Source organism: Callospermophilus lateralis, chromosome 4 (assembly GCF_048772815.1).
Source record: "Callospermophilus lateralis isolate mCalLat2 chromosome 4, mCalLat2.hap1, whole genome shotgun sequence".
Lineage (NCBI taxonomy): Eukaryota > Metazoa > Chordata > Mammalia > Rodentia > Sciuridae > Callospermophilus > Callospermophilus lateralis.
In genome coordinates, this window is record NC_135308.1 from 35563508 (window position 1) to 35590256 (window position 26749).

Here is a 26749-nt window from a genome sequence, read left to right on the forward strand (position 1 = left end):
TTGTTGGACAATGCAAATTTAGGAGATTGGAATTGACAGACTTTGATTTCCAAGGACTACTGAGGAGAGGCAGGAGTTGAGCCTAACCTCAAGGTTTCTGCCTTCACTGTGAGATAGGTAGTAACACTTAGGGAGAGGAAGAGTGGGGTGCCAGATCATGACTTTTGTGTCACGATTAGCAAGTGGTGCAGTGCCCAGGGGTAGGACTCACAGCTTCTGTGTTTACTTGTTTAGTATAAATAAAAGTATCTCTGAAGATAGTATTTTCTTCCTAATCAATCTATTCTCTTTCTCTCTCTTTTAAAATCAGGTATCAAATTGTAGTGGAAATAATCCAGGCAACTACAATTAGCAGTTTTCCCCAACTGAAGAGGCACAAGGGTAAGAATATATTTGTTTTCCATTATACATTTTAAAGGTCCTAGATTTGTCCCATCTTCTGTTGTCAGATATGTGGCAAATATGAATATTTTTCTTTCATCAATTTTTCAAATTGTTAAAAATAATAATATAATATCATTAGAGAAAGTAAATATAATTTCACCCTAACTAAAACCTTAGTTTGTATTTCTGTTTCCTAATAGGAACTTTATTCTCTGTAGTTGTAGATTCTAGAAGGTTAAAATAATTGAGCATTTGGTATTTCTGTTCTGTTTTTAAACTAAACATGATTTATATAATTTTTTCTCATATTGTGGTTTAAACTTATTATTCATTAATATTTATGTCTTGAAACATAATCTTGATAGTCATTTAAATAACTCTAGTGAGTGGCGTTTCATAATTCACTTAATCTTTTCCTTTAGATTTGGATTGTTAATAGCTTTTTTCTCTTCACTTTTGTGTTGTTGATTTTGTGTGTGTGTGTGTGTGTGTGTGTGTGCTCTATTTTTTTTCTCTTTTCACTTTTTTCCTGTTTCTTTCACTTTTGTTTTGTCAATTTTATATATACTCTATTTTTTCCCCTGTTTATTTCTCTTCAAATGAAGTAAGGTTTAGACTCAGGCATGATTATGAGGAATAGTTAAGATGTGCAGATGGCTTCCAGCTCCCTTGTAGTTTGCTGGTGCTAGCATAATCCCCTCACATATAGGAAGTTGGAGGACATATTAAAATCTGGGGTGTAAGGCAAACCTTGATCTGCTGTGGAGAAGCAAACACTGCTTTCTCCCTGTAGTAGACTTTTCACAAAAATCTCCTGGTTCACTAAAATCTTCCTGTCGGGGTGAGAAAACAAACAAACAAACAAAAAACAGGAAAGAGTTGGACCAGAGACTTTAAAACATGCTTTCTCCCCAGGTTTCTAGTTAGCACAGAGAAGCAAAAGGAATATTGGTTTGGGGACTTTTTCTTTCTCCTTGAGTCACTGACTGAAGGTAGTAGTTATGTAAAAAAGGATAGGAAGGTGTTATCAAAAGCTGTCTTTGTCCTCAGTAACCAGGACACAGTTTTGAGAAAAAGGAAAAAGAAGTTTTATTGCTTTGCTAGCAAAAGAGAAACACAAGGGACTCCTGTCCTACAGGCTGTGATTCTGCTCATCAGGGAGAGGAAGAGTGGGGAGCTATAATTCACATGTTAATTTGGGAGATAGTCATTTCTTAGAGCTTCTGTCTGGTACCATTCACAATTCTGAATTACTTAATTCCCATGGTTTGTGTGTGTGCTCACCTACAGAGAACTGGGGAAGAAAGGAAATCCTGTTTCCCCCAAGGTTACAGGACGGCAAGAGGAAGAAACGTATCCCTTTTTAAAATAAGTCTCCGTGGCAGAGGATCAAGGGCCATATATTCAAAGTAGAAAGTGGACCATTGTTAAAAAGCTACCTGTTACCTGTGAAGAGGCATTAGTTTTTGATCTTAGCTCAGTAAGGAGGGCTGTGGAAATATGTTCACTCTGAGCATTTATGAGCACCTAGTAGATGGTGATGTTATGGTAGTAAACAAAAGGAAATTTCTGCACTTACTGAATCTCTAAACTAGGCTGGGAGGCAATTAGGCGATAAATAAAATGCACATTTCAGGTGATGATGTGTGCCTTGGAGAAAAAAGGTAGGTGTTTGGTGGTGGGGGGGGGGGAAGTGGGGTGGTAGGGAATGCTAGAACTGCTGCAGGGGAATCTGATTTTGCATTCAAATAATGTGATAGGGAAGTCCTCACCCAGATGATGACCCTTGAGCATTGCCCCAGGAGCTTGAAAGCTTCTAGGGAAGGAGGGAGCCTGAAGAGCTGAGTTGGCAGAATACAACAGTCACTAGTATGGCAATATGTAAAATCACGGATGTGTAACCAATGTGATTCTGCAATCTGTATACAGGGTAAAAATGGGAGTTCATAACCCACTTGAATCAAATGTATGAAATATGATATGTCAAGAACTTTGTAATGTTTTGAACAACCAATAATAATTAAAAAAAAAAAAAAAAAGAGCTGAGTTGGAGGAGAAAAGCCAAACTGAGCTCCAAGGCCCAATCAAGAAGGGCCTTACTGCTACTGTGGGGACTTTGGCCTTGACCCTGGATGAGGAAGTATTTGTAGGCTTTTGAGCAAAGGAACATCTGTGAGGATGATTCTGCTACTCTCCTTATTCTCATTGTTCTTACAGAGGAAACATTTCACTTTCAGACATTTTGACAGTATTTTAAAGAGAATACAGAAAGGGATTTATCCTTGCCTCCCTTATCTTTTGTTAGTGCTCCTCCTTATTATTATGAGTTGAGTCAGGATAATACCTTTCTTATTTTGTTATTTTAGTTTGGTCAGTCTGCCTGACAAATCCCTACATAGTGAGTGGCTTTAATGACAGAAATTCATGTTCTCATGATTCTGGAGACTAGAAGTCTGAGATTAAGGCATTAGTTCCTTCTGAGGACCAGGAGTGAAGGATAGGTTCCAGACCTTTCTCCATGACTTCTACAGTACTTTCCTTTTTTCATGGTGTTAGTTACATTTAACTGTGGTCCAAAAAATATTAAATGGGAACTTCTAGAAATAAACAATTTATAAGTTTTAAATTGTACACTGTTCTGAGTAGCTCGATGAAACCTCAAACCATTGTTTCATCCTACCTAGGATGTACTTTGTATCCACACTGTGTATGCTACCCACCCATTAGTCACTTAGTAGACATCTTATCAGATTGACTATGTATGTGTTCCAGTAACCCATATTTAACTTAATAATGTCCCCAAATTCAAGAGTAGTGATGCTGGTACTGGCAGTTTTATTATAGTATATCGTTACAGTTGGTCTATTTTATTATTGTCATTGTTAATATCTGCCTAGTTTATAAATTAAACTTTATTAAGTTATATATGCATAGGAAAAGCAGAGTACGTATGTATATATAAATCATATATTACATTAAATATATTTATAAACCATATATCATTATATAGTATATAATTATATAATATATAACATTATAATTATATAACATATTATATAATTATTACAATTATTGAGTATTTTATTATGTAATAATATATCATTATATAATTATATATATATATATATAAAATTAAAGGTTGGGTGCTATCTGAGGTCCCAGGCATCTACTGGGGTTCTTGGAATGCATCTGTCTTGCAAAAATGGAGACTGCTGTAGATGGCCATCTTTTTCAATTATCTTCACATTGTCTGTCCTTTGTTTCTAAGTTTCCTATGATTACAAGGACACCTGTCCTGTTGCATTAGATTTCACTGTAACAACACATGATCTTATCTTAATTCATAAACAACAAATAAAGTAAATTGGACTTAAAAACTTAAAAATTTATGTATGTCAAGGGACAGTATCAAGAAAGTAAAAAGACAATTCAGAGAATGAGAAAAATATTTGCAAATCATGTATCTGATAGGAGGCTTATGTCGAGAATATGGAAAGAACTCTTGTTACTCAATAATCAAAAGACAAATAACCCAAGATGAAAATGGAGAAAGAATTTATAGACATTTCTACAAAGATATTCAAACATTCAGTAAGCAAATGAAAGCCTGCTCAACATCATTATACATTAGGGAAATGTAAATCAAAACTAACATGAGATATCACTTCATAACTAATAGGGGCAACTAAAATAGTTAATAATATACTGATGAAGTATGGAGAAATTAGAACCCTTATTCATTCTCATTAGAAATTGGAAATGGAAAACAGTTGGCAGTTTCTCAAAATTTTAAGCATAGAATGACCATTGAACTAGCATTTATGTTCCTAGGTAGAGCAAAGCTGGGGTGGGGTGGGGTGGGGTGGGTGGTGCTGCAAACTTACTTGGTCCCCTAATAGTACTTCATTTAGGGATCAGTGAGTCACCTTTACTCTCTCTAGAGTAAAGGTGACCAACTAACTCATCTTTTCTGTGAGCAAGAAAATTACACGATGTGTAAGGGGGAAAGATTCCCACAGAAGACTTATAAATATAGGATTGGAGAATGTAGCTCAGTGGTAGAGTACTTACCTAGAGTGCATTGAAAGAAAAGCAAGAACTTGGGAGACGAGCGAGCAATAAATGAAAGACAGAGACCAGGCAGAGATACACAATGAGAGTTTGTCAGAGCTGACAAATAAAGGCACATCCTTCCCGAGAAGAGAGAGGCAGGACAGGCTTGAATTTTGGGGCTTTTATGGGCCAAGCTCAGGGATCAGAGCCTGTGGGTCCTAATGCAGGAGGCTGAAGGGTGGGGTTGGTATGAGGGAGTGGTGAGCCTTTTCTGAAAAGGCCCTTGGATGGGAAAATGGCGGCTGTCACTTAAAATGGCCACCCAGATGCTAAGCAAGGACCTTACATGCATGAGGCCCAGAGTTCAATTCCCAGTACTGAAACTTTAAAAAAGAAAACTTATGAATACTAAACAATTTTAAATAATGAGTCTTAGAAATTATATTTTGCACACAAAATTTTCTTGCTTCTGACCGTATTCAAATCTGGGGCCCAGTGTATTATTGACTGACACCTGAATTTTATCCCCTGGAGTTAGGGTTAGTTGCTTATTGGTCATGGAATTTGGGAAATCAGCTAATTTCAATGAATTTTTTTTTCAATCTTCATCTTCGTGACTTTTGGCAGTATTTGACATTGTTGACTAGTTCTATTCCCTTACCCTATTTAATATATATTTTCATACTGAAGTCATAGTGATTTTTTTAAAAATCAAGGTCCTGCTTACTCTGGCCTGTGTCCTTATACTAATTTCCACTTCCTGCCATCCCCCCCACCCCACTCCCACACTTTAGCTACATGAATTATTCTTGTTCTTAAGCTCACATTGGTTCCTCCTGTCTCAATAGTTTTTGCATGCTCTCTTTCTTCTTGAAATGCTACCTTTCTCTCAGTCTCTTTCTGCCTGGGTAACTCCTACTTATCCTTTGTATTTAATATCTAAAATCTCTTTCTCCTCTGATTACAACCCTACCTCCCTTGATTGCAGGTAGAAGAGAGCACTCTTAGTTCTCTTAGGATATCTCATGTCAGTAGAAAATTACTCTAAGGATAGCTTAATCACTACAAGTGGGTTTTCAGTTATTTGGAAAACATTTTCCGAGTGCCTTTATGGATTAGGTACAGCAGTGCAATGAATAAAACTCTCTCTGACTTAAAGGAGCTCACAGTCTTATGAGGAGACTGGTAGACACATACAACAGGATGATGTTATTTGATAAATGCAGGGAAAATTGATTGTTCGGGATACATAATGGCACAGAAATGTAGAGTGGTCAACCTTATCTGGAACACAGGTCAAGAGTAACACTGGGTTGAGTCCTAAAGTTTGAATGGCTTTCATTCCAATTTGGGTTTGTCTCATAGATACGGGTAGATAGTACCCCATGAAAAAGTAAGTTAGGAAATAACTTCATATAAGGTAAGAGGCAGGATAAGTAAACAGGGGCCTATTGTAAAGGGCCCTGAAACTAAAGTTAGAAGTTTAGACTTGTATCTGTAGAGCAGTGGTTCCATATGTGTCAGACTCCTTGGAGGGTTTGCTTAAAAGCAGATTCCTCAGCCATTTTCCATAGTTTCTGATTGTGCTGCTCTATGTGGGCCTGAGGGGTTTGCACTGCTCCCAGGCTCCCTGGTGAGGCTGATGTTGCTTATCCAGGAACCACACTTTGAAAATCATTAGTGCAAATGACACAGAACCATTGTTGTATTTATATTTGCATTTAGTTCGCAACTTTATAGCTTTATATTTACAACTAGACAGAAGGTCAGAGTGGTTCCAAAATAGTCTGTTAAAATAAGCTACCTCATAAGCTACCCAAGTGTAGGAATTCTAGTACTAGTGAGACATATAAAGTTTCACCTATAGTTTAATGCAAATAAGCCCACCATATCAGCTGCCTTATTTAAAGTTTTCTCCTGTGCTGTTCTGAATCCTGCAGTGTTATCAAGAATGGTTAAGGCAATTCAAGAGTAACACTCATTCAGCTGACTAAAGCCAAGGACATGAAGTTGATTTGAGTATGCCAGAAATGTCTGTAGTACATACTTAAGAGTGATAGATTCAATATAGACTCGAAGGTTTTTGCTTTTTTATTCATTTGGTAAAATTGATAAAATACTGTCTTACCCAAGTATAACTAAATGGTTATAGAATTGATCAAGTAGAACTTAGAAAACCATAGACTATATGGAATACGTATATACACATGTGTAAACACACATACACTGTTATTTTTCTGTAATAATTCCTTTAGGAATTATTTTTAAATCATATTATATGGTTTCATTATCCAGTCTAGAGTTTAAAGGTGTCTCTACCTGAGAGAAGGGAGCTAACCTGTGGGTTCCAGTGGATTTTCAGGGTCTTCTCTAATGCTTTGATTTTATTGAATTTTTTAGCATTTCAATGTAGTAATTCAAGCAGTTGCTAATTTATAAATGACCTAAACTTACAAGATCTGCTGTGATTTGAGTATTTATGTCTCCTAAATACTCAATGTTGAAACCTGATCACCAAGGTGATGGTATTTGAAGATGAAGTCTTTGAAGGGGAATTAGTACCCTTACAAGCCTGAGAGCATTGCCATGTCCCTTGTACCATGTGAAAACATGTCAAGAAGACACCACCTCTAATGACAATTAATTTTGGATTTTACAGCTTCCAGAATGACAAATTTCTGTTGTTTTTCAATATATCTGTTTATGGTGTTTTTTAATAGAGGCCTGAATGGATTAAGATGAGACCATGGGCTATTTCCCTGCTATTGTGATAGGGACTCTTGCTGTGGTTTCTCCCTGCCCAATCCTCATACTGTGAGTACAACAGCTTCTCAGCCTGTATGTCACTACCTAGCTCCCCTCTCTTCTCTTCCTTAAAACACTAAGGGCTCAGGTACTTCCATTACATTCATTATAGTCTATGATTTTTTTTATAGTCAACTCTACTCCTACTCTCTCCCCCTAGAAAACTATAATCCTCACATTTTCTAGCACCTACATTTTATAAAACAAAGATCAAGTCCAGATATGTTAAACAATTTACTTCCTTTGAACATAGAACTAGTTAGTCACACACCTGATTCAGAACTTTAACTCAGGTCTCCTGAGTTAAAGTCCTGGACTCTTTCCACTGCACTACTCATTTCCATGGGTAGATGTTATGAGAGTCACGCCCAACACTTAAAAATGATATAGATCCGATCTGTGTTTCAAGGGTGTCTATCAAATCCATTCACCTCACAGTACTAATTTGAAAAAGGGGTTCTGAATGTAATGTGTGAATTTAATAGATTTGATATAATTACCTGTTAAATGTAAACGTGTTTCAGGGCCTTAAACCAAAGGAAATGTGAGAAGTCCCAGCACTTGAGACATCAGAGGAAGGAAGTAGAAGGCAGGCTGCAGGCGTACTCTGACTAGGCCACTCAAGGTCTGTGAGGTCTCTGTAGTCTTTTCCCCTGTCAAGTAAGTGGTGAACCATCAACTCCTGATGATTTCTGCTTATTTCTCAAGTATGCTCTCCATAGAGTAGAGTGACACTTTAGACTGGAATTCCAGGTGTTTGATGTAATAAGGTACCCACCCCCACCTTTTTTTAAAGCACATACTAGCCTCAAATTGAAAAGCAAGGTAAATATTTTTTGAGTTTCTGGGGAGTTTTGAGATGATTTTCAGATAATTTTGAAGAAGTTTGTTACAGTAACTATTGAGAATTGTTGCCAGCTTCGTGTTAGGAAATCAAGTACCATTAACTCATTTTGAAACTTGACTAATCCCTTTGAGAACACATACCTGCTATGGGGTGTCTCTCCAGAATTCCTGTGTTAAAGATAAAATGATTAGATTATGAAATTAGTTCATCCATCCTAGTTTGAATAGACTGAGTGGGTGGTAACTATAGACAGCTGGAGCATGGCTTGAGATGGGTCACTGGAGGTATACCCTAGAAGGGTGCATAGTCCCTGTGGCCCCTTCCCTTTTCTTTCTCTCCCTGCTTCCTGACTGCCATGAATGGAGTTACATTCCTTCACCCCACCCTTCCACCATGATGTTCTTTTGCCTCACCTTGGCCCTACAGCAATGGAGTCAGCCCATCATGAACTAAATCTCTGAAACTGTGAACACAAAATGAACTTCTCTAAGTTGTTCTTGTTGGTTATTTTGGTCATAGTGACAAAAAGCTGACTAATAAATCTTCCATCAAGAGGATTTGGTAAAACTTCTATTTAAATGTACAAGAAGATTCAAAGGCTGTTTGGTCTGTTAGAATGCATATGGGTTAAGGAATGTAGCCCAGCATTTCTTATTGAGGAAGTCCCTGTTCCTTTCCTTGATTGCCTGGGGACTGTGAGAAAATGTGTGGATTCTGCAGAGAAGGAAAGAGGACCTGTGTTGAGTAGTCAGGGGTAGGGGAGGCGTATGCAGCCTTGTCCTCTGTGTGGTCACAGAAGTTGTACTCTCTATTAGTATTTCTTGCTGGGACCTGGTAGGGGTTGGGGCGAGTTTTGCTCCCATTTAACAGTGTCTGGAGTCATTTTTGGTGGTCATCTCTGGGAGAAGGGATGCTACTGGCATCTAGTGGTGGAGGCCAGGGATGCTCCTTATTATTCTTCAGTATACAGTATAGCCCTCCACAACAATTACCGGGCCTCAAATACCCACAAGATTGAGAAACCCTGCCGTGAGTTCTCTTTTAAACTCTTCAATCTGCTGAGAATGCTATTATTAATATGCTTGGTAATACTATGACAGAAGAATAATTTTCTCTTGACTTTTTTTATACCTGAAAAATATAGAGGTGCCCTTTTCATCCAGTTATAATCATGTTGTTTCTAGAGTAATCAGTTTGTACTGTAAGTTACTTTACTCTCTGTTGCCTCATGAGAAATAGCACCTAACAGTTGTCCTTTGGTATTTTATTCAAGGCACTTCACTCACTTAACAAAGAACCATAAATCTTCATAGGCAGAAGATTTATAGCAAAAAGCATTTCTAAGATGTTGTTCATAATTTTGATGTAGTATCATGGCCAGAACAGTTCACCTAATATCTAATATAATTGTCTTTTTTCAGCACATTAACCCATTTGTTTTTTCTGTGTTCTCAATAGAATCTAGACTATCTAGGAGGGGGGAAAGTAAAACTATTTAATTAATTGCTTTAGAATATTGTATCACTTGATTTCATCTTGGCACCAATTTAAAGAGCTGCCACCCGGTACTTCACTGGCCACTGTTTGTCATCTTTGCCTTCTTTTTCTAAGCTAGATTAAATATTGTGTGATTAGCCCACTTTTAACAATGCAGAGCGTTACTACTTTAGACTGCACAGAAACAGCCATATGAATCTGGCTTGAGCTGGGTCACAGCATGTTGTCGCACACCCGCTTGCCTATACTTTTCTTGACATGAATATTTCTTGGATGAATGGTTTCAGGGCCACAAAGGAGCGTATTCATCCGTGTTGCTGGATTTACAAGGATTTTTGCACGCCAGAAGCATGGGCTGCATGAGCTCCATGTTAGTCACTTTAGCTCTGATCGTAGCATTAGTTTTCTGAGGCAAAAATAAACAGAAGTGTCTAAGCAACAAGCTGCTACTGCATTTGTTAGCAACAAGCTTTGTGATCAGACAATGGCTTTGTATCACCCTTTAACAAACAGAGAGCATTCACGTGAGCAGGCTACGTTGAAGCCGAACACGAGAATATTCTTCTCAGCCTTGCAGCTGGGTTTTAAGGGAAGGTTTATTCTCTTTCATTCTTCCTTCTCTTTGGAATTTGCTTCTAGTTTTTGTTCTTTAGAATGGCTTTCAAGCTTTCGAGGGAGAAAAAGAATGTGGTAGTTGATAAATGTGTGCCATTTTCCTCCTAGACACGGCTCTCTTTGTATTAGCATGTTTTAACCCCAAATTAAGATTAAGTTTTAGGTTTGTTTTCTGAAAGGCAACATTTGCCCCTGAATTTCAGGGTACTCTAAATGTGGCATAAAATTTAAAGTTTAACTATAGGTTTAAAAAGTAAATATTTTTCTGAAAATACATCCTCTAAACATACATTTATTTAGGTATATCCACAAAGCATCTTAGCTTGCAATAGACTAGTTTGGAGCCAACTATATTTACCTTTATCCTCACATAAAGGGGACTCTGAAATAGTAATTTTCCTATGTTGAGATAAATGCTGAGTTTATCTCAATATAGGAAATAGCCAAACATAGGACAAGTTCAGAAACCATTATTGTAGTCCAATGAAAATACCTCCCTTGCACACATATGGAAAAATTCCATAATATCTGAAAGATCATCTTGAATGTCATAATCTATTGACCTGAAGTCTGTCTATGATCCTTTGTGATAAGCACTGGAAAAGCTGCTTCTGACAGATAAACATGTTTTATGATGTTTAAGTTTTTCTAATGACTGCTAAACTTGAGGAGGTCCTATTTTGTGCATTGGAAAATAGTTACTACTAAGTGGGATATGAGAGAGGTCATGATCATCCTCAGGAATTTGAGGTCTCCAGTGTAAAAACATTTTGGATTGCACTCTAAGGGAAACCAAGAAATTCAATGCAGAACTTTGTCTTTTATTATTAGTAGCTCCAAATCTCCAAGTATATATATTATGACTCACCTCCAGAGAGCCTGATCTGGAGTGCCTACATAGGTAGTTACCATATCTAAGGAGGATATTTATATTTATCTAGTGGTTTTTTTAGGCCCTAAACATTACTAACAATCTCACTGAGTTTCTGAGGCAGGCATGCTCTTCTGCTCTTCACTGTGGGTCTCACACTTTCCCTGCTTTCTTCTCATCTCGGATCCCTCACCCTTTCACCTACCTCACTCTATGCAGGTAACCTCACTCACTTGGAGAAAACAAAATCCTTGCAAAAGGAACTGTTTCAGCTTACAGCCACCCATCTCCAAATTTCTTGTATCTTACATAGATTTGGTCTGCCTCCACGTTTCTATCATGGATAAGGTGGCACTTTTCAAAAGCTAATCTAGTTTCTAGATTCCATTCCCTATCTATGGCCCCTTCTTACTTTCAACTGGTTCCTTCTCATTAGCATTAAAACCAGCTCACTTGTCTCCCACTTTAAACAAACAAAAAATACTTTCCTTTACCCCAACCCAGCCTTCAGGTCGTACTTGCAAAGGCGGTCCATTCCCCATAAGGTAAGACTCAATGTTCAGTCATTTAAAATTAATTTTGTAGAGGCTGGGTATGGTGGTACACACTTGTAATCCTAGCTTCTAGCAAGTGTGAGACCAGGTTTTGCAGTTTAGCAAGACCCTGTCTCAAAATAAAACATAAAAAGGGCAGGGGTGTAAATTAGTTAGTTGTAAAGTGCCCCTGTGTTCACACTCAGTATAATTAGTTATTTAATTTTGTAGGGTTGTTCTGTTTTTTTTTTTTTAATTATATAATATTAACCTAAGGAAGCAAATTACATAGTTGTTTTTAAGTTAAGTTTTTTAAAATTCTTGCACAAGGCCACATAACTTGTAAATAACAGAGTCAGAATTTGACTCTTAACTCTGATTGCCAATCATACTGAATTTTTTCCACTGGATTTGGTGTGAGGTCACTGGTGATCTTAGCAACAATATATTGTCAGTGGGTGGGGGATAGAGGAGCCATATGAGATTAGTTTAAAAAATAGGAGTTAAGAATTCTTCACCCTGAGCCCAGGATGGTGGCACATGCCTGTAATCCCAGCAATTTGGGAGGCTAAGGCAGGCGGATTGCAACTTCAAGGCCCTAAGCAACTTAGTGAGACCCTGTCTCAAAATAAAAAAAAGAGCTGGGGATGTAACTCAGTGGTAAATCACCCCTGGGTCCATTCCCCAGTACAAAAAAATTAAATAAATACTTTACCCTGTTTCTCTTCTTCACAGCCACAGTTCTAGAAAGAGCACAATGCCTGATACATAGTAAGTACTCAGCAAAATGTTAGCTGTATTATTATTGGCCTCTCAGTAAAATTTGACATATTTCATTCATCCACTCAGCAACTGTTTCATTTGAGTTCCTATTGGGAACTATTGGCACTTTTGGCACTGTTGTAAGTGCTGGAGATACAGCAGTGTATAAACAGATAAAGTGCCTTCTTTTACACAGATGTACATGTAACCTGGCTTTTCAGCTTGTCTTCCCTTTTACCACTGAATGTACGGTTTATTTAGATTATATCCTGGGATCATTTTGTTTCTTCCTGGGTTGTTTAACCTACTCCCAAGATGTCAGTAACCATCGAAGAGCTGTGAACCCTAGACCTATTAGATAGATCAAAAGCCCTCAACCCAATTTTTCCTATTCTAGTTATCATTTGTTGTATAATACACCACCCTGAAATACAGTTTCTTAAACAGCAGTCATTTATCTTGCTCATGCATCTGCACTTGGGCAGAGGCTGGGAAGAATGACTTCTGTGCTTCACATGGCATCAACTGGATTAAGACAATTTGCTTTCCAGGTAGTGTACTCCACATGATACCAAGTGAGTGCAGGATTTTGGCCAAGGTCTTAATCAGAGCTATGATCTAGGAAGCCTTGGTTCCTCTCCATGTAGATCTCTCCATTATCTGATTGTTCAGTTTTCTTCTGTTTGGAAGCCTTGGGGCAGGTGGATGGTGTTCATGGTGGCTCACAGCTACAAATCAGTAGCTTTAGACAAACTAGTCTTGGAATTTACAGTATTGCTTCTGCCATAATCATAAGCCCATTCAAATTCAAGAAAGGAAACATATTCTCCTTCTTAGAGGGAGATTATCAGAAATGACATTGTAAAAAGAAAGTGAGACCGAAGATATTGTAGCTATCTTTGGGAAGTCTCTATCACATTGTCCAAAGTTGAATTAATAATTTTCTACATATCTGCTTTTTCTCCATTATTCCCAGATCCATAATTGGCTCCACCACCAACGTGACTGCTTATGTTAGAAACCTAGAAGCCGTGACTAACACCTCTTTACCTCTTTTCTTTTCATTCCTCAGGAACCTATCCTCTACCTGTCCAGTGGATCACTGGATCTGTCATTGTCAAAATTTCCAGTCCTTTCTGCTGCCACTGGCATGAACCTAATTTAGGCCATCATTTTGTCCCTCTGCAGTTTTGCTACAATGGTTTCCCAACTAGAACTTTCTCTTTTTTCCTCATGCTTCCTTTGTTATCTTTTAAAATATAAATCCATTCATGACATATTCCTGCTGAAAATCCACTAAAAGCTTCACTTTGGGGCTAACGAACAAAGTTCTTTCTCTGGCCCCCAAATATTTGCATCTTCTGGCTTGTACCTATTTCCAGTTCATTTTGGATCTCCCTTCCATTTTGCATCTGCTATACAGGGTCTTGAAGTTTTTTTCTCTTTAGGGTTCTCATTTAACCCTTGATGTTCTTCTTGACTGCCACACTGTATTCATATTCATGTTTGAATGTGATTTCTTTAAGGAAACCTGAGTTAGAATTCTCTTTTAAACAGTTCAGTGGTATCTGCTCATCTTTTTATAACCCACATTATACTTTTAATTGCTTGTATCATCTTTGGTTTTCTTCCTTCATAAACTCTATGTGGTCCAACAATTGGTCCTGAATCTCAAAAGCCAAAACAGTGCCTAACAGATACAGCATTCAGTACAGACCTACAAATGAATATGTATATATACACATCCATATCAAGATATTAAATATACATACAGTGATTTGTGAACTTTTACATACAGAGGTTTAATAAAAAAATTTTACATTTGGGTAAATTTGTCAGTGATATATTCAGAAACTACTGTTATTTGGGAATATAGATGTATTTATCATGATTTCTATTTCATTGCTTAATTTTGCTATTTTTCAAAATATAGAGTTGTTGTGTTCCCTCTTTTATACCTTGTCCTCTGACTGGGTTCTATTCATCACTTATATTCAAGGTAAGGAATCTGCTGCAATGAAAGCTGATCTCCTGAGGGCCAGGAATATGAAAAGGTACATTAACCAGCTGACTGTGGCAAAGAAGCAGTGTGAAAAGAGGATCAGAATTCTGGGAGGTCCTGCCTATGACCAGCAAGAGGATGGGGCCTTGGATGAGGGGGAAGGGCCTCAAAGCCAGAAGGTAGAACTTTTTAGTTTCTTATTTTGACCTTATAATTTTATTATAAACAATGATGTAACCACACATATAGTCTTTTAGCTTTTTAGTATTTCACTTAAGACATGTGTTCCGTAATTACAGACTCACATACTTGCTTTTATGAGTAAAAGAACCCTGTTATTTGGTGTCCTTGACTTCTATCAACAGTAGAATGTAGGCATGGCAAGGGTGTGCATGTGTGCATATGTGCCATTGCATGTTTTCCCCTTGTTTTCCCCCAGTTTCAGAGAAGCATGTTTTTATTTGTAGGTTTCCAATCAAGTCGCTCACTCAGTTGGTTGAAATAACCACCTGTGAAGTAGAAAGCATCTTAAACATTATTTTGCTTACTCCTTGCCACAATGCTATGAAATTTGTACTTGATATCTTCATTTTCAAAAAATAAAATGCTATATTTAAGTAACCTGCCTAAGGACACATAGATATAATGAGGCAGAACTAGATTAAAAACACAGATGTGATTGCTTCACAAGTCTTAAGTGCTTTCTCTCTAAACCATAATGCCAATGACTTTTTGTATTACAAAACTCTGGATTGTGTTGCTACCAAGTCTTTAAATCACAGAGCCTAGGAACATGATGTAGCCCTACTTTAGTGTCTTATCCTAACTCTAAAGGACCAAGTTTGTCTTACAAGACCTGGAGCATGCTGGTACAGTTTGGCTGTACCATCTGGGACTGGGACTGAAACGCAAATGCCAAGATCCTTTTTTGTAAGCTATTGTTTAGTCACAAAGAAGCCAGCATCTATAAGCTTCTAATATTCATCTGTTCTGATTTCTTGATCTTTCTTGCTCTTCTTCGACTTGGATCAGATACTTGTCTGTCACATTCCCCTGCATCCCTATTCTAGTGATGTGCTTTGTACTTTTTCACTTGTTCCTGGACTAGTCTCCATTGGAGCCTGTTCAGGCAGGTTTCTGTCCCAGAATTCTGCAGTATCTTACATACATGGCACAAGTGCAACTCCAAGGGACCCTTGTTTTCTAGAGGAGTGCCCTGCCTATGAGAGATCTGTTAATTTTGCTATTGGCAATGGAAACTTTCTGAGATTTTAGATTTTGATCCAAAGTGAAAACTTCACATTTTGGTGAATGTAAGAGTAATTTGGTAGGCTGAATATTCTCCTTCTTCTTTCTTTCCCTCAGCTTTTGGTCTCCTAAATAAATGTCTAGCCCCATTTGTCATAGATGAAGTCTTAATTTATGTCCTATTCATTCTTCATTAATCCATTCATTTAATTAACATTAATGAAGGCTCACAGTCTCTCAGGCATAGTGCTAAATACTAGTATACAAAATGAGTAAGATAGAATCCCTGTTCTTAAAGAAGCTAAAGTAGGCCGGGTATGGTGGCACGTGCCTGTAATCCTAGCAGCTGGGGAGGCTGAGACAGGAGAATCGCAAGTTCAAAGCCAGCCACAGCAATAGCAGGGCTCTAAGTAACTCAGTGAGACCCTATTTCTAAATAAAACACAAAACAGGGCTGGGGATGTGGCTCAGTGATTGAGTGCCCCAGAATTCAATCCCTGGTACCAAAAAATAAGTAAATTAATTAAAAAGTCCAAAGTAATTATAAAACAAAATGAAAGTAATCTAGTAGAGAGAGTAGAAAATATTTGGGGTTTAGAAATTAGTGACAATACATATCCAACCTTTTCTAAAGAAAAGCCAACTTTCACATCAGTTTATTCATTTCATCCAAGTCCAGTTCAAAACAAATAGTACTGAATGTAGTCTTGGACTCTGTATTTGAGTCTAAAAAGGTCCCCTGGCTTCATCTGTTGCTGGAGTTGTTAACCCCAACTTCTCTCTTCTTTAGCCAAAGTTGATGTGAGTTACTTTAAGCCTCTTTATAGTAGAGTTAGAATTTGTGCTTCAGAATGCTCTACTGGTAGGATTTACACAAAGTAAAGATATCTGTTGTGATGTCACAAAATTAGTAAACTGACTAAATACTAATGCCTTGAAATATATATGGAAACTGATTACTAATGGTCTGTACAAAATGAATGGCCATCTCCTTTAGTTAGGTGCCAGAAGTTGTTAGAAAATGCTTTTCTCTTTCTACCCGCAAAGCATATTAAGCAAGGGCTCATTGTTGGATAGAAGAGTTGAATGTACTTGATTATATGTGCATGACTTTGGAAATATCTTACTGGTAATAGTTGAGAAATTGCCAACTGCCATTATGTTAATTCTAAGAATCTCAATATATGAGTTTTTACTTAACTTAAAATTTTTGAGTTCCACTTATTAGATATAAATTTTTACCATTAATTCAGGCTAAGGTTATGGCTAAATTAATCATTTCACCTAACTGAGTTTTATACATTGTTATGGAGGTCATCTGCTTTCTCAGATTAGAGCCATCCATATTCAAGGTTGTTCTTTCTGTGTCTTCAGGTAGATTCCTTTTTCTGTTTCTGCGAATATACAGAATAGTAATCAAAGGAGTAGTAGAATTGAGTTTGGTATATCCAACAATGGAATATTAGGGACCAATTAAAATGATGCTTACAAAAGATTTTTTAATGAGTGTGGTATTGTAAACAAAAAGTCAGTATATAAAATCACTTGTGTATTCCTCAGCTGTATAAAAATATGATGGAAAACAAAATTCTAAACCTTAAGACTCCAGCTTTTTGGTCTTTTTATACATTCTCTTCAATTTTTTCTATCACTGGCAACTATTGAGTTTTAGGCATAGAATATTCTTCCTGTAGGGATTTTTATCTGTTTCTAGAACTGTACCTGATACCAAGTAGATGTCAAGTAAATCTTTGTTGAGTGAGTGAATGATTAACAGAAAATTGGTATCTCTTGAATATATGCATTTTGAATATTCAGCAAGTTTTATTCCTTTTAAAATTTAGGAAGATGGTAGATGAGATATTTCAGTTTATGTTGGCTATGACCTTAAAAGTGCATTCTTCCCTAAATGTAGAAGTTAATCTGTTTGAAGTTAAAGCAAACTGGCATTTAAAATTTGATTTTAAAAATATTTTTCTTAAATTTCTATTATAGATTCTTCAGTTTGAAGAGATCTTGACCAATCCTTTGTACCGAGAGCACTTTCGATTATACATGGAAAGGATAGACAAAAGAGCTCTGATTAGTTTTTGGGAGTCTGTGGAACATTTAAAGAGTGCAAACAAGGTAGTATATATAGGCTCAAGGGATTTTTAATTTCTAGATGATGAAAATTGCATGTTAGGCATGTTGTCTCTTTTCTCAACACAGCTGTAAGTATACATTAAAAGAATATTTTAAACTAAATATAATATTGTCATTATATCTCAGCCTGTTTTGACAAATAAAATTATATTTTGGAATGTGTAGTCATAGGGAAAAGAGATTCATAAGTGTCCTAAGAGATTAAATTGCTATTGTAATAAACTTGGTCTTGTTCACCTCAGTCTCATAACCTTGCCATTTATTATAGCATAATACTCGTTTTTCCTTTTTGTTCATTTTTATTCTTCACTTTATAATATGTATTTTTCACAACTCTTCTTTAATTTCATTTAAAATTTGATTGAATAAATGAACATAAAGTACATTTGTAGTTATGTATGCCTCTGTCAATGAAGAAGCCAATGGTTAAACAGTGTTCTTTGTACTTGCAGGTTCTGAATAGATAATAAAAATTAGCTGGGCAAGGGGATATAGTCCTGGCTACTCAGGAGGCTGAGGTGGGAGAATAGCTTTAGTAATTGAGGCCAGCCTGGGCAACATAGCAAGACTCTATCTCAAAAAAAGAGAAAGAATAAATGTCTATACATTTTTAGTGTATATGTATGCATATGTCTACATACATACATAGCAATATGTTTAATGTATATACATGAAATATATCAGTGTATAACATTTCCAGAGGTTTATTAATAGAAGCACAGAGAGAATTCTTGTGTATTGAATTGCTCATTTGCTTATGAATTTTGCTAGAACAGAATGCTAATTTAAAATACATTATAAATCACAAACTGCCTTGGTTAAGGAACTAAATACAGACTTACAGTATTTTTAAATTTTCTTAGGAATATTTCTCATTGTTAAGTTACAAACCACAAATTACCTCATTTTACCCATTATTGTATTTGGCAACTTCATTGCTTTTTTTTAATCAACACCTTTAGCTCCTCTCAAAAGAATACAGTAAAGAACAATCTTTTTTTTTTTTTTTTTTTTTTTTTTGGTGCTGGGGATTGAACCCAGGGACTTGTGAATGTAAGGCAAGCACTCTATCAACTGAGCTATATCCCCAGCCCCAGTAAAGAACAATCTAAAGAGTTTTCTTAAACAACTATGTTTTCAAAATTCTCAAGAAATAAGAGCATACAGTTTCCTCAAAATAGCCACATTTTCACCTAGCAGCTCATTACTATATGTATTTTATTTTCACTACCGTTGAGAACTTTACATACCATTCCTAGAGTTAATAAAGTATCTCTAGAAGAAGTGTACATATTATGTCAATCAAAAGAGATGTTGGCATTTCTGAAGTAGGCCAGTGGTGACCCAAGTGTACTGTGTAAGACTAAGCTGATCAATATAAGGTTGATGACAATGTAATTATGCTGCATTAACATTTTGAAGAATATCTGTCTTCTTTTTTCAAAATGTACAACTACTATATTGATATATTTCTGGGATAAAAATTATTTATATTAGTGGGTGAGGACTTACAAGTATTCATTTTGATAAAAAGTCAGATGAATTTTCGTCAATAATTTGTATCCCTGTGGAATTGAGATTTATGGAAAGCTATCCATTGCAGAAAGAGAATTTCTAATTCTTGTGTTTCCTTCATTTCTGGCTTTTAAAAGAAATTACTGATGTTAACTGTTTGACATAAGGTGCTTATTTTAAGAAACCAGTAATTTTTTCAGGGCCTAACACTTATCCCTTAACTCTGAACATGGACACAGAAGTCTAAGCTCTGCAGTGGTAACAGTATCAGGATACATCCCAAATATCTTCCTTCCAGCCTTAAAATGCAAACAATTCAGTGGAAAGTAATTTCTCTCAGAGATGATATTACTTACCCTTCTTATTCTTCAACTCTTGTCTTTTCAGAATGAAATTCCACAATTAGTTGGTGAAATTTATCAGAATTTCTTTGTGGAAAGCAAAGACATATCTGTAGAAAAATCACTTTACAAAGAAATCCAGCAATGTCTTGTAGGAAATAAAGGTATTGAGGTGTTCTACAAAATCCAGGGAGATGTATATGAGACCTTAAAGGATAGATATTACCCTTCATTTATCGTCAGTGATTTGTATGAGAAATTGATGATAAAAGAGGAAGAAAAACATGTCTCAAAATTGATTTCCAACAAAGATGATATGGTGAGTCAAATTTAATTTTTGACTTCTTTTTCAGTGAATAAGCTTTAAATATTATTAGTTGGGCACATATTAGAAGAGCTAAATTTGATGTACACCTCCATGTTTTAATATATAGGATTTTAAGTAGAATAAGAAGTTCAATTAACTCGTTGCTTCTGATCTTGTACAATTCTTTCTTCCCTTTTCTGCCCTTCCAGACAATTTGCTGCCACTATCAGTACTAAGTTGAAACCTTTGCCTGCCTTAGATACAACCCTAATTTGACTCCTGAAAAATAAGAATAGACCATTTGAGGCTTAGGCCAGCTAAAGGAATCAGTAGAGCTATCGTCTAGCCTCCTATTAGTGAGAAAAGGGTTGGCAGGGGCTGGGGGGCGGTGGATGAAAAGAAAAGGGGTATGGAAGGAGTTAAAGTAACTATTTTGGAGTTTTAAAAAATCAGATGAAATTAAAATGTTCTAAAGAAATCTTGGTAAATCATACCTTAGGTCTAATTTTCTTATAGTGTCTACTCAGTCATTTTGGATAGCTTTAAGTAATGTCTCTCGTTTACTAATGGTGACTACATCTTTAAGATTAGTACATAAAAAGATTATAATTTATCCTGGATTTTTTTTTCTCTGCCCAGTTCTCTGTATCTCCAATTCTGAGGAATCTTTGCTCTTAATAGTATTTGAAGTCAGCTTGAGGTCTCTGAACTATTGTTACATTTTATGATCTTTTCTTAGAATTGTTTTAAGGTTTTGCTATTTAGTTTTTTGTTTATTTGTTTTAGCAGGGTAGCAGGGGTTGAACTCAGGGGCACTCAGCCACTGCGCCACATCCTCAACCCTATTTTGTATTTCATTTAGAGAGACAGGATCTCACCGAATTGCCTAGTGCTTTGTTATTGCTGAAGCCAGCTTTGAATTCACAATCATCCTGCCTCAGTCTCCTGAGCTGCTGGGATTATAGGCATGCACCACCGTGCCTGGCTGTTACTTAGTTCTTTACATATAAAATCACTGAACTGATTGGGCATCTCACTACTCATTGCAATGTTTTTTTAAAGATAGATCACAGTTTGTTTTAACTGTCATCTTCCTACTTCAGATATTTAAATGGTTAATATTTTAGCAAATGCTGTAAAACATATTATTCAAATTAATAAAAAGATAAGTCAAATAAGGACTTGAACTGACAGTTGAAGTGAGAGGTAACCATAAACAAATTCATAAAAGGTCTACCACCTAGGTTTAAAAGAAGGCCAGTGTGTACTATTGACCTTTTGAAAACTATTGGTATTCTTTGTTTCAATAATCCTGGAAGTGGTAACTTCTAGAAATGTTTGAAAATGATTAAAATGAAGGAAATTTTTTAAGTACGATGGAGTTTGTTTTAGTACATCTGAGGCAGTGAGATAATGAAAGAAAAAAAAAAAGAAGAGTTGACTCATAGCAGGAACAACAATAGAAATACACCTCCATAAATTGTCAGTACAGTAGAATACAATGAAGCTAAAAAATTATAATTTTGAAGACTATTATAGCCTTAAAATATACTACTTTATATTTTTTGAAAAGGGTAGAATACCCACTTTAATGGGTACAAGGTATAGGATTACATAATAATGCATATATTTAAAACAATGAGTAGAAAGAATAAAAATGAAAACATCTTGTTTTTCTAGAACTACCAGTACTGTTATTTTTTCTTTGGAAAAAAAATCTAACTTTATGTTTGTTACAGTTAATAAAAATTAGGCCTGGTGCGATGGTGCGTATCTGTAATCCTGAGGCAGAAGGATCACAAGTTCAAAGCCAACCTCAACAACTTAGCGAGACCCTTAGCAACATAGCAAGACCCTGTCTCTAATAATAAAAACAATAAAATAAAAAGAGCTGTGGATATAGCTAAGTGGTAAACACCCATGGCTCAGTCCCTAGTACCAATAAATAAATAAAATAAATAGTGAATGAATGAATGTACGTATGTAAAAATTAGAAGAAGAAAGTCTGGAAGAAAGTTAAAGAGTGAACAAGCCAGAAGATAATTCTCAGCAGCTCCATTCAGTGCTCTGTGTGCTGTTGGTTATTCTGAAATCTAATTCCTGTGCTGTTTGGTAATCTGTTCAGATTTTTCCAAGTTGCGTAGTTCTTTATGACACTTAGGTCATTTTCAAATGCTACTTTACTGGTAAAATTATCTGCCTATTAATTTACAAAATATGTCTTCAAGAGAAGGACCGAACAAAGTACTTACTGAAAATGTGTTTACTAGTGGGAATTTGGACATTTTATTTTAAAGTGACTTACGTTAGTTTCTCATAATATTGTTAGGAAAGAAGCAAGATCTCTGTCAAAGATTAGGTATAGATTTTTCAGATCAAGTTGGGATGATAACTCAGTTGCCTTCCCTTGTTCTATGCAGATTTCCTTGGATGTACCATTTAGAGAATAACACCATGCAACCCTGCTCTCCCACCTTCTTCAGGTTATTAAATATTTCCCTTTTCAACACAATTCTGAATATCAATTACTTCAATTTTTCTCGTTGTTGAAAAAAGAAAAACACTCTGCTTCTAAGCATTCTGTTTAAGTATTTTTTCCTTTATTGGAATCTAGTACTTTGGAATGGTGTCCTGTGATGATATAACATCTGCATAAGAGATAATAATTGCTAAGGTTTATTTATTTATTTTTATCATCATAAGACATGGTGGTGTGTGGCTTTTCCTCCAGGGCCTGGAAAATGAGGCTAGCGAGGAACCTTTAGATGAAGGTGCCAGTGGGATTAATGAACATACCAGTTTTGCTGTCAACAAACTCCGAGAACTAAATGAGAAACTTGAATATAAAAGGCAAGCTCTAAATTCTATTCAAAGTGCACCAAAACCTGACAAGAAGGTAATTCTTCTTTGCTTTCAAGATTATCTCTGAGTGTCTATTTGTTTAATTTGATAAGTATTAGTTTTCAATCTATGATGAGAAGTGTCAATTTCTTTAAAAAAGAATTTTAACTATGAGCAAATTCCATTTTTGTTTGTATTATTTTGGTTTTGCTTCTAGGATAAGAATTAGAAAAGCATTTGTTTTTAGTCTTTTCTGATTTGGAGTTTTTTCTGAGTCATCTGCTGTGACCAGTTGCTCACAGTTGATTCTGCTTTGCCAACAGTACCTTTGGGGGGAAAAGGCTTAAGCTTTCTCTTGTGCTGAAGTCATTTCTGGAAGTAAGTTAAATACTCAAGGACAAATTTGGGGGGGAAAAATTTTTTTCCTACTGACACAAGAATAGAAAATCTCACAGAATTGTGAAGACAAATAAATTGCTTTTCTAAAAGCAAGAAAATTTGAAAGTTTAAAAATGTAAACAGTATTTTGCTAGTTGGCATTTCTCAGACTAAGCTGTGTTGCAGCTTTTTGCTTTGTCTTTATGCCTCTTTGAAGTCTAACAAGGAGTTTTTTTCTCACAGGGTATGGCTTATGTTCTTTGGTCAGCCAAATGGGTCTCCTCTGGCAGTTCCTGAATATGTGTGTGAGGCTTTCAAACTGGCCAACAGAGCAACTTTGAATAAAACAATTTAAGTGGATCACTTTGGGTTTTCTTCTTTAGCATTTCTTTAGTACTTAGTACTTCTTTTGTGGAGATTTAATGCTTTTGTAATAAGAGAATATTCCTGAAATAAAATGTAAGGAAACAATGTGTTCTGTACCTATTCACAATTATATAATCAAAATATCTATTTGTCTATTATCCAGTTAAACCAGTGAGTTTTCCTTAAAAAAGTAGAAAAAAAAAAAACAAGAAGAAAGTTCTGCAAAGGTGTATAAACTCTGTTAGTAATGATTTTTTAAAAATTATATGGGAATCAAGTGTAGTGGCTCACACCTATAATTCCTCAGGAGGCTGAGGCAGGAGTATCACAGGTTTTAAGCTAGCCTAGGCAATTTAGCAAGATCTTGTTTCAAAATAAAATATAAAATGGGCTGGGGATATAGCTCAGTGATAGAGTGTCCCTAGGTTTAATCCCAAGTAGTAAAAATAAATTTTATCAGGCAAAAGAAAGTTTAATATGAAAGACACTTTAGTAATCATTAATGATTTTCTGAGAAAAAAAATTCAGCTTTCCTGGGTTGTTATAAGAGAGGTTTATTTCCCCCCTTAAATAGAATCATTCCCCCCCAATTGGTACATATAGAACTTGTAAAGCCCTGCAGTTTTCCCACTGATAGAAACATCTTTGAGATAATAAGTAGAATTAGCTGACACGGTAGATGATCAGTATCTGCAATATGGTGTGTTCTTTAAGAACAGTTGTCTTTCTGGATTCATCTCATTATAAATTAAAATGTATTTTGAGGGAGCAGTATGAAAGATGAACTAGAAAATCTTCATTATTTTCTGTTTGGTTCATCATTTCATTCAGAGTTATTCTTTAGCTATTCTTACATGAATCTCTAATAACCATGGAGTAAACATTCTGAGCTGTAATTACATGAAGGAATTCTCAAGAGATTGGAGCGATTCACTGTTATTATGGGTTAATTTGAACACTAATCTTATGATCATAGCAAAGATAGTCCACATTTCCTGTTAAATCCAATTGTCCACAGGCTGCTTCAGGGAGCACTTTGCTTTCCAGCAGTTTTGTGCTGGGCATAGAGGGCTGCATGGATGTAAGGCAATTGGTACTTTTCCCCAGAAGGACACATTGTGTTCCTTCTGTGTCCTTCATTCACATTGGTAAAAAGTAAAATATCTGTTAATTGACTTTTTAAAACTTAAGGTTGATATTGAAAAGGTTTTAGTAACCTAGCAATGAACACACACACCCCACAAAAATCTTGTGCTAGAAAGACTTTTGTGGATTAACTGTCTAATTATGAATCAGACCATTTCCCTATGCATATAATAGTGGTATAGTCTTCTTCCCCTCAAGAAAGAAAGTCAGGAGTTTGCTGACCACTCCTCTTCTCACGCATCTCTGCACTAACAGTGTCACTGGCTACTGGATGTCTAGTTGGCCTTTTAGCTTGATTTTCTGAAATCCAATGCCCAGATTTTATTTTGTTTTATTTCTCTAGAGAAATTTTGTGAGACTGGAGCAAACTTTCTAATTCTAGGTCAATATTGGGAGTATATCACTAACGAGGAAGAATCTCAGTAATGGAAATGATGAGTAAATGCATAATGTTGTGCTAGTCACTGTGGAGCAAAGCCTGACACCTGCCCTTATCCAGCAGAAGTGCTGTCTAAGAAGTAGTCACAGCCCTTTTTGGTGATAAAAGGGCACAGTCTTTAGGCCTTTCCTTTAGGCCTTCTGAGGAAGGAAAGAAACCTGGGAGACACTGCATATTCATGAGGGTTCCTATGGAGGCAAAGCTGCAGTCCTTAAGCTACAGAGTTAACATAACCCTGTAGGTTTTCTCATAAAAGAGATCCAGGATGATGGCAAGCATAAAAATTTTTTAAATATATTTATATTTTAAAGTTGTGGTAAAAATATATGACAAACCTTACTACTTAAGCCATTTTTAAGTGTGCATTTCAGTGGCATTAAGGACATTCATGTTGTCTTACAGTCATCACCGCCATCCATCTGCAGAATTTTTTTCATTGTGAGAAACTTAAACTCTGTATCCCTTAAAGAGTAACTCCAATTTCTTCCTCTCCCAGCCCCTGGGGAGACCACCATTCTACTTTCTGTCTCCATGAATTGAACTATTCTATGTACCTCAGATGACTGGAATCATACTGTATTTATCCTTTATGACTGGCTTATTTTATTTGGCATGGCATGATGTCTTTAAGGTTCTTCTATCCTGTAGCATGTGTCAGAATTTTATTCATTCTTAAGTTCATTGCAGGTGAATGCCACATTTTGTTTTGTTAATCCATTCATCCACCAATAAACAGTGGCTTACTTTCACCTTTTTGCTATTGTGAATAATGATGTTATGGACATGAATATATAAATATCTCTTAAGAGATTCTGTTTCCATTTCTTTGGGGGTTACCTAGAAGAGGAATTTCTGGGTCTAATAATTCTGTTTTTAATTTTTTGAGGAATCATCATACTATTTTCCATAGCATCTGCACCATTTTACAGTATGCAAGGGTTCTAGTCTTTCCATGTCCTCCAAATACTTGTTATCTTAGTCTTTCTGTTCCTCCTCTTTTTCTTCCTCCTCATGAGTGAGAAATGGATTTTTTTTTTTTTTTTTGGTGGATGGAAACAATACCTTTTATTTTATTTATTTATTTTTATGCAATGCTAAGGATTAAATCCAGTGCCTTACACATGCTAGACAAGCGCTCTACCACTGAGCCACCACCCCAGCCCTCATTGTGCTTTTGATTTGCATTTTCCTACTAATTAGTAATGTTGAGCATGTTTTCATGTGTCTGTTAACCATTTGCATAATCGTCTTTGGAGCAATGTCTATACAAATCCTTTGCCCATTTTGTAATTGTTTTTATTTCTTTATTTAATTGGGTTTTTTTTTGTTATCTTTGCGTTTTAGGTATTTCCTTTTGTATTCTAGATGTTAAAGCTTAATCAGATGTATGATTTATAAATATTTTCTCCCGTTCTATGGTTTGCCTTTTTACTGTGTTGATAGTGTTCTTTGATTCACAGATGTTTTTAATTTTGAGGAAGTCCAAGTTGTCTATTTTTGTTATTGTTGTTGTTGAGTATGCTTTTAGTATCATAGCCAAAAAGTTATAGTCAAATCTAGTATTATGATACTTTCCCCCTATACTTTATTTTGTTTTTATAATTCTGTACTACTTAAGCTACTGTCTTTGATCCATCTTCAGGTATTTGTTTTA

General features: G+C 35.9%; 1 protein-coding gene across 2 annotated transcripts in view; it reads left to right on the forward strand.

The window, feature by feature from the left end:
* Snx25 (sorting nexin 25) overlaps positions 1–26749 on the forward strand; it is an 80634-nt gene that overhangs the window by 34316 nt on the left and 19569 nt on the right. For both annotated transcript variants that reach the window (XM_076852402.1, XM_076852403.1), the window contains exons 5-9: positions 311–381; positions 14367–14548; positions 17613–17744; positions 19665–19937; positions 22657–22821. In XM_076852402.1, the coding sequence (XP_076708517.1) occupies positions 311–381; positions 14367–14548; positions 17613–17744; positions 19665–19937; positions 22657–22821 (823 nt within the window). The remainder of the gene's footprint in view (positions 1–310; positions 382–14366; positions 14549–17612; positions 17745–19664; positions 19938–22656; positions 22822–26749) is intronic.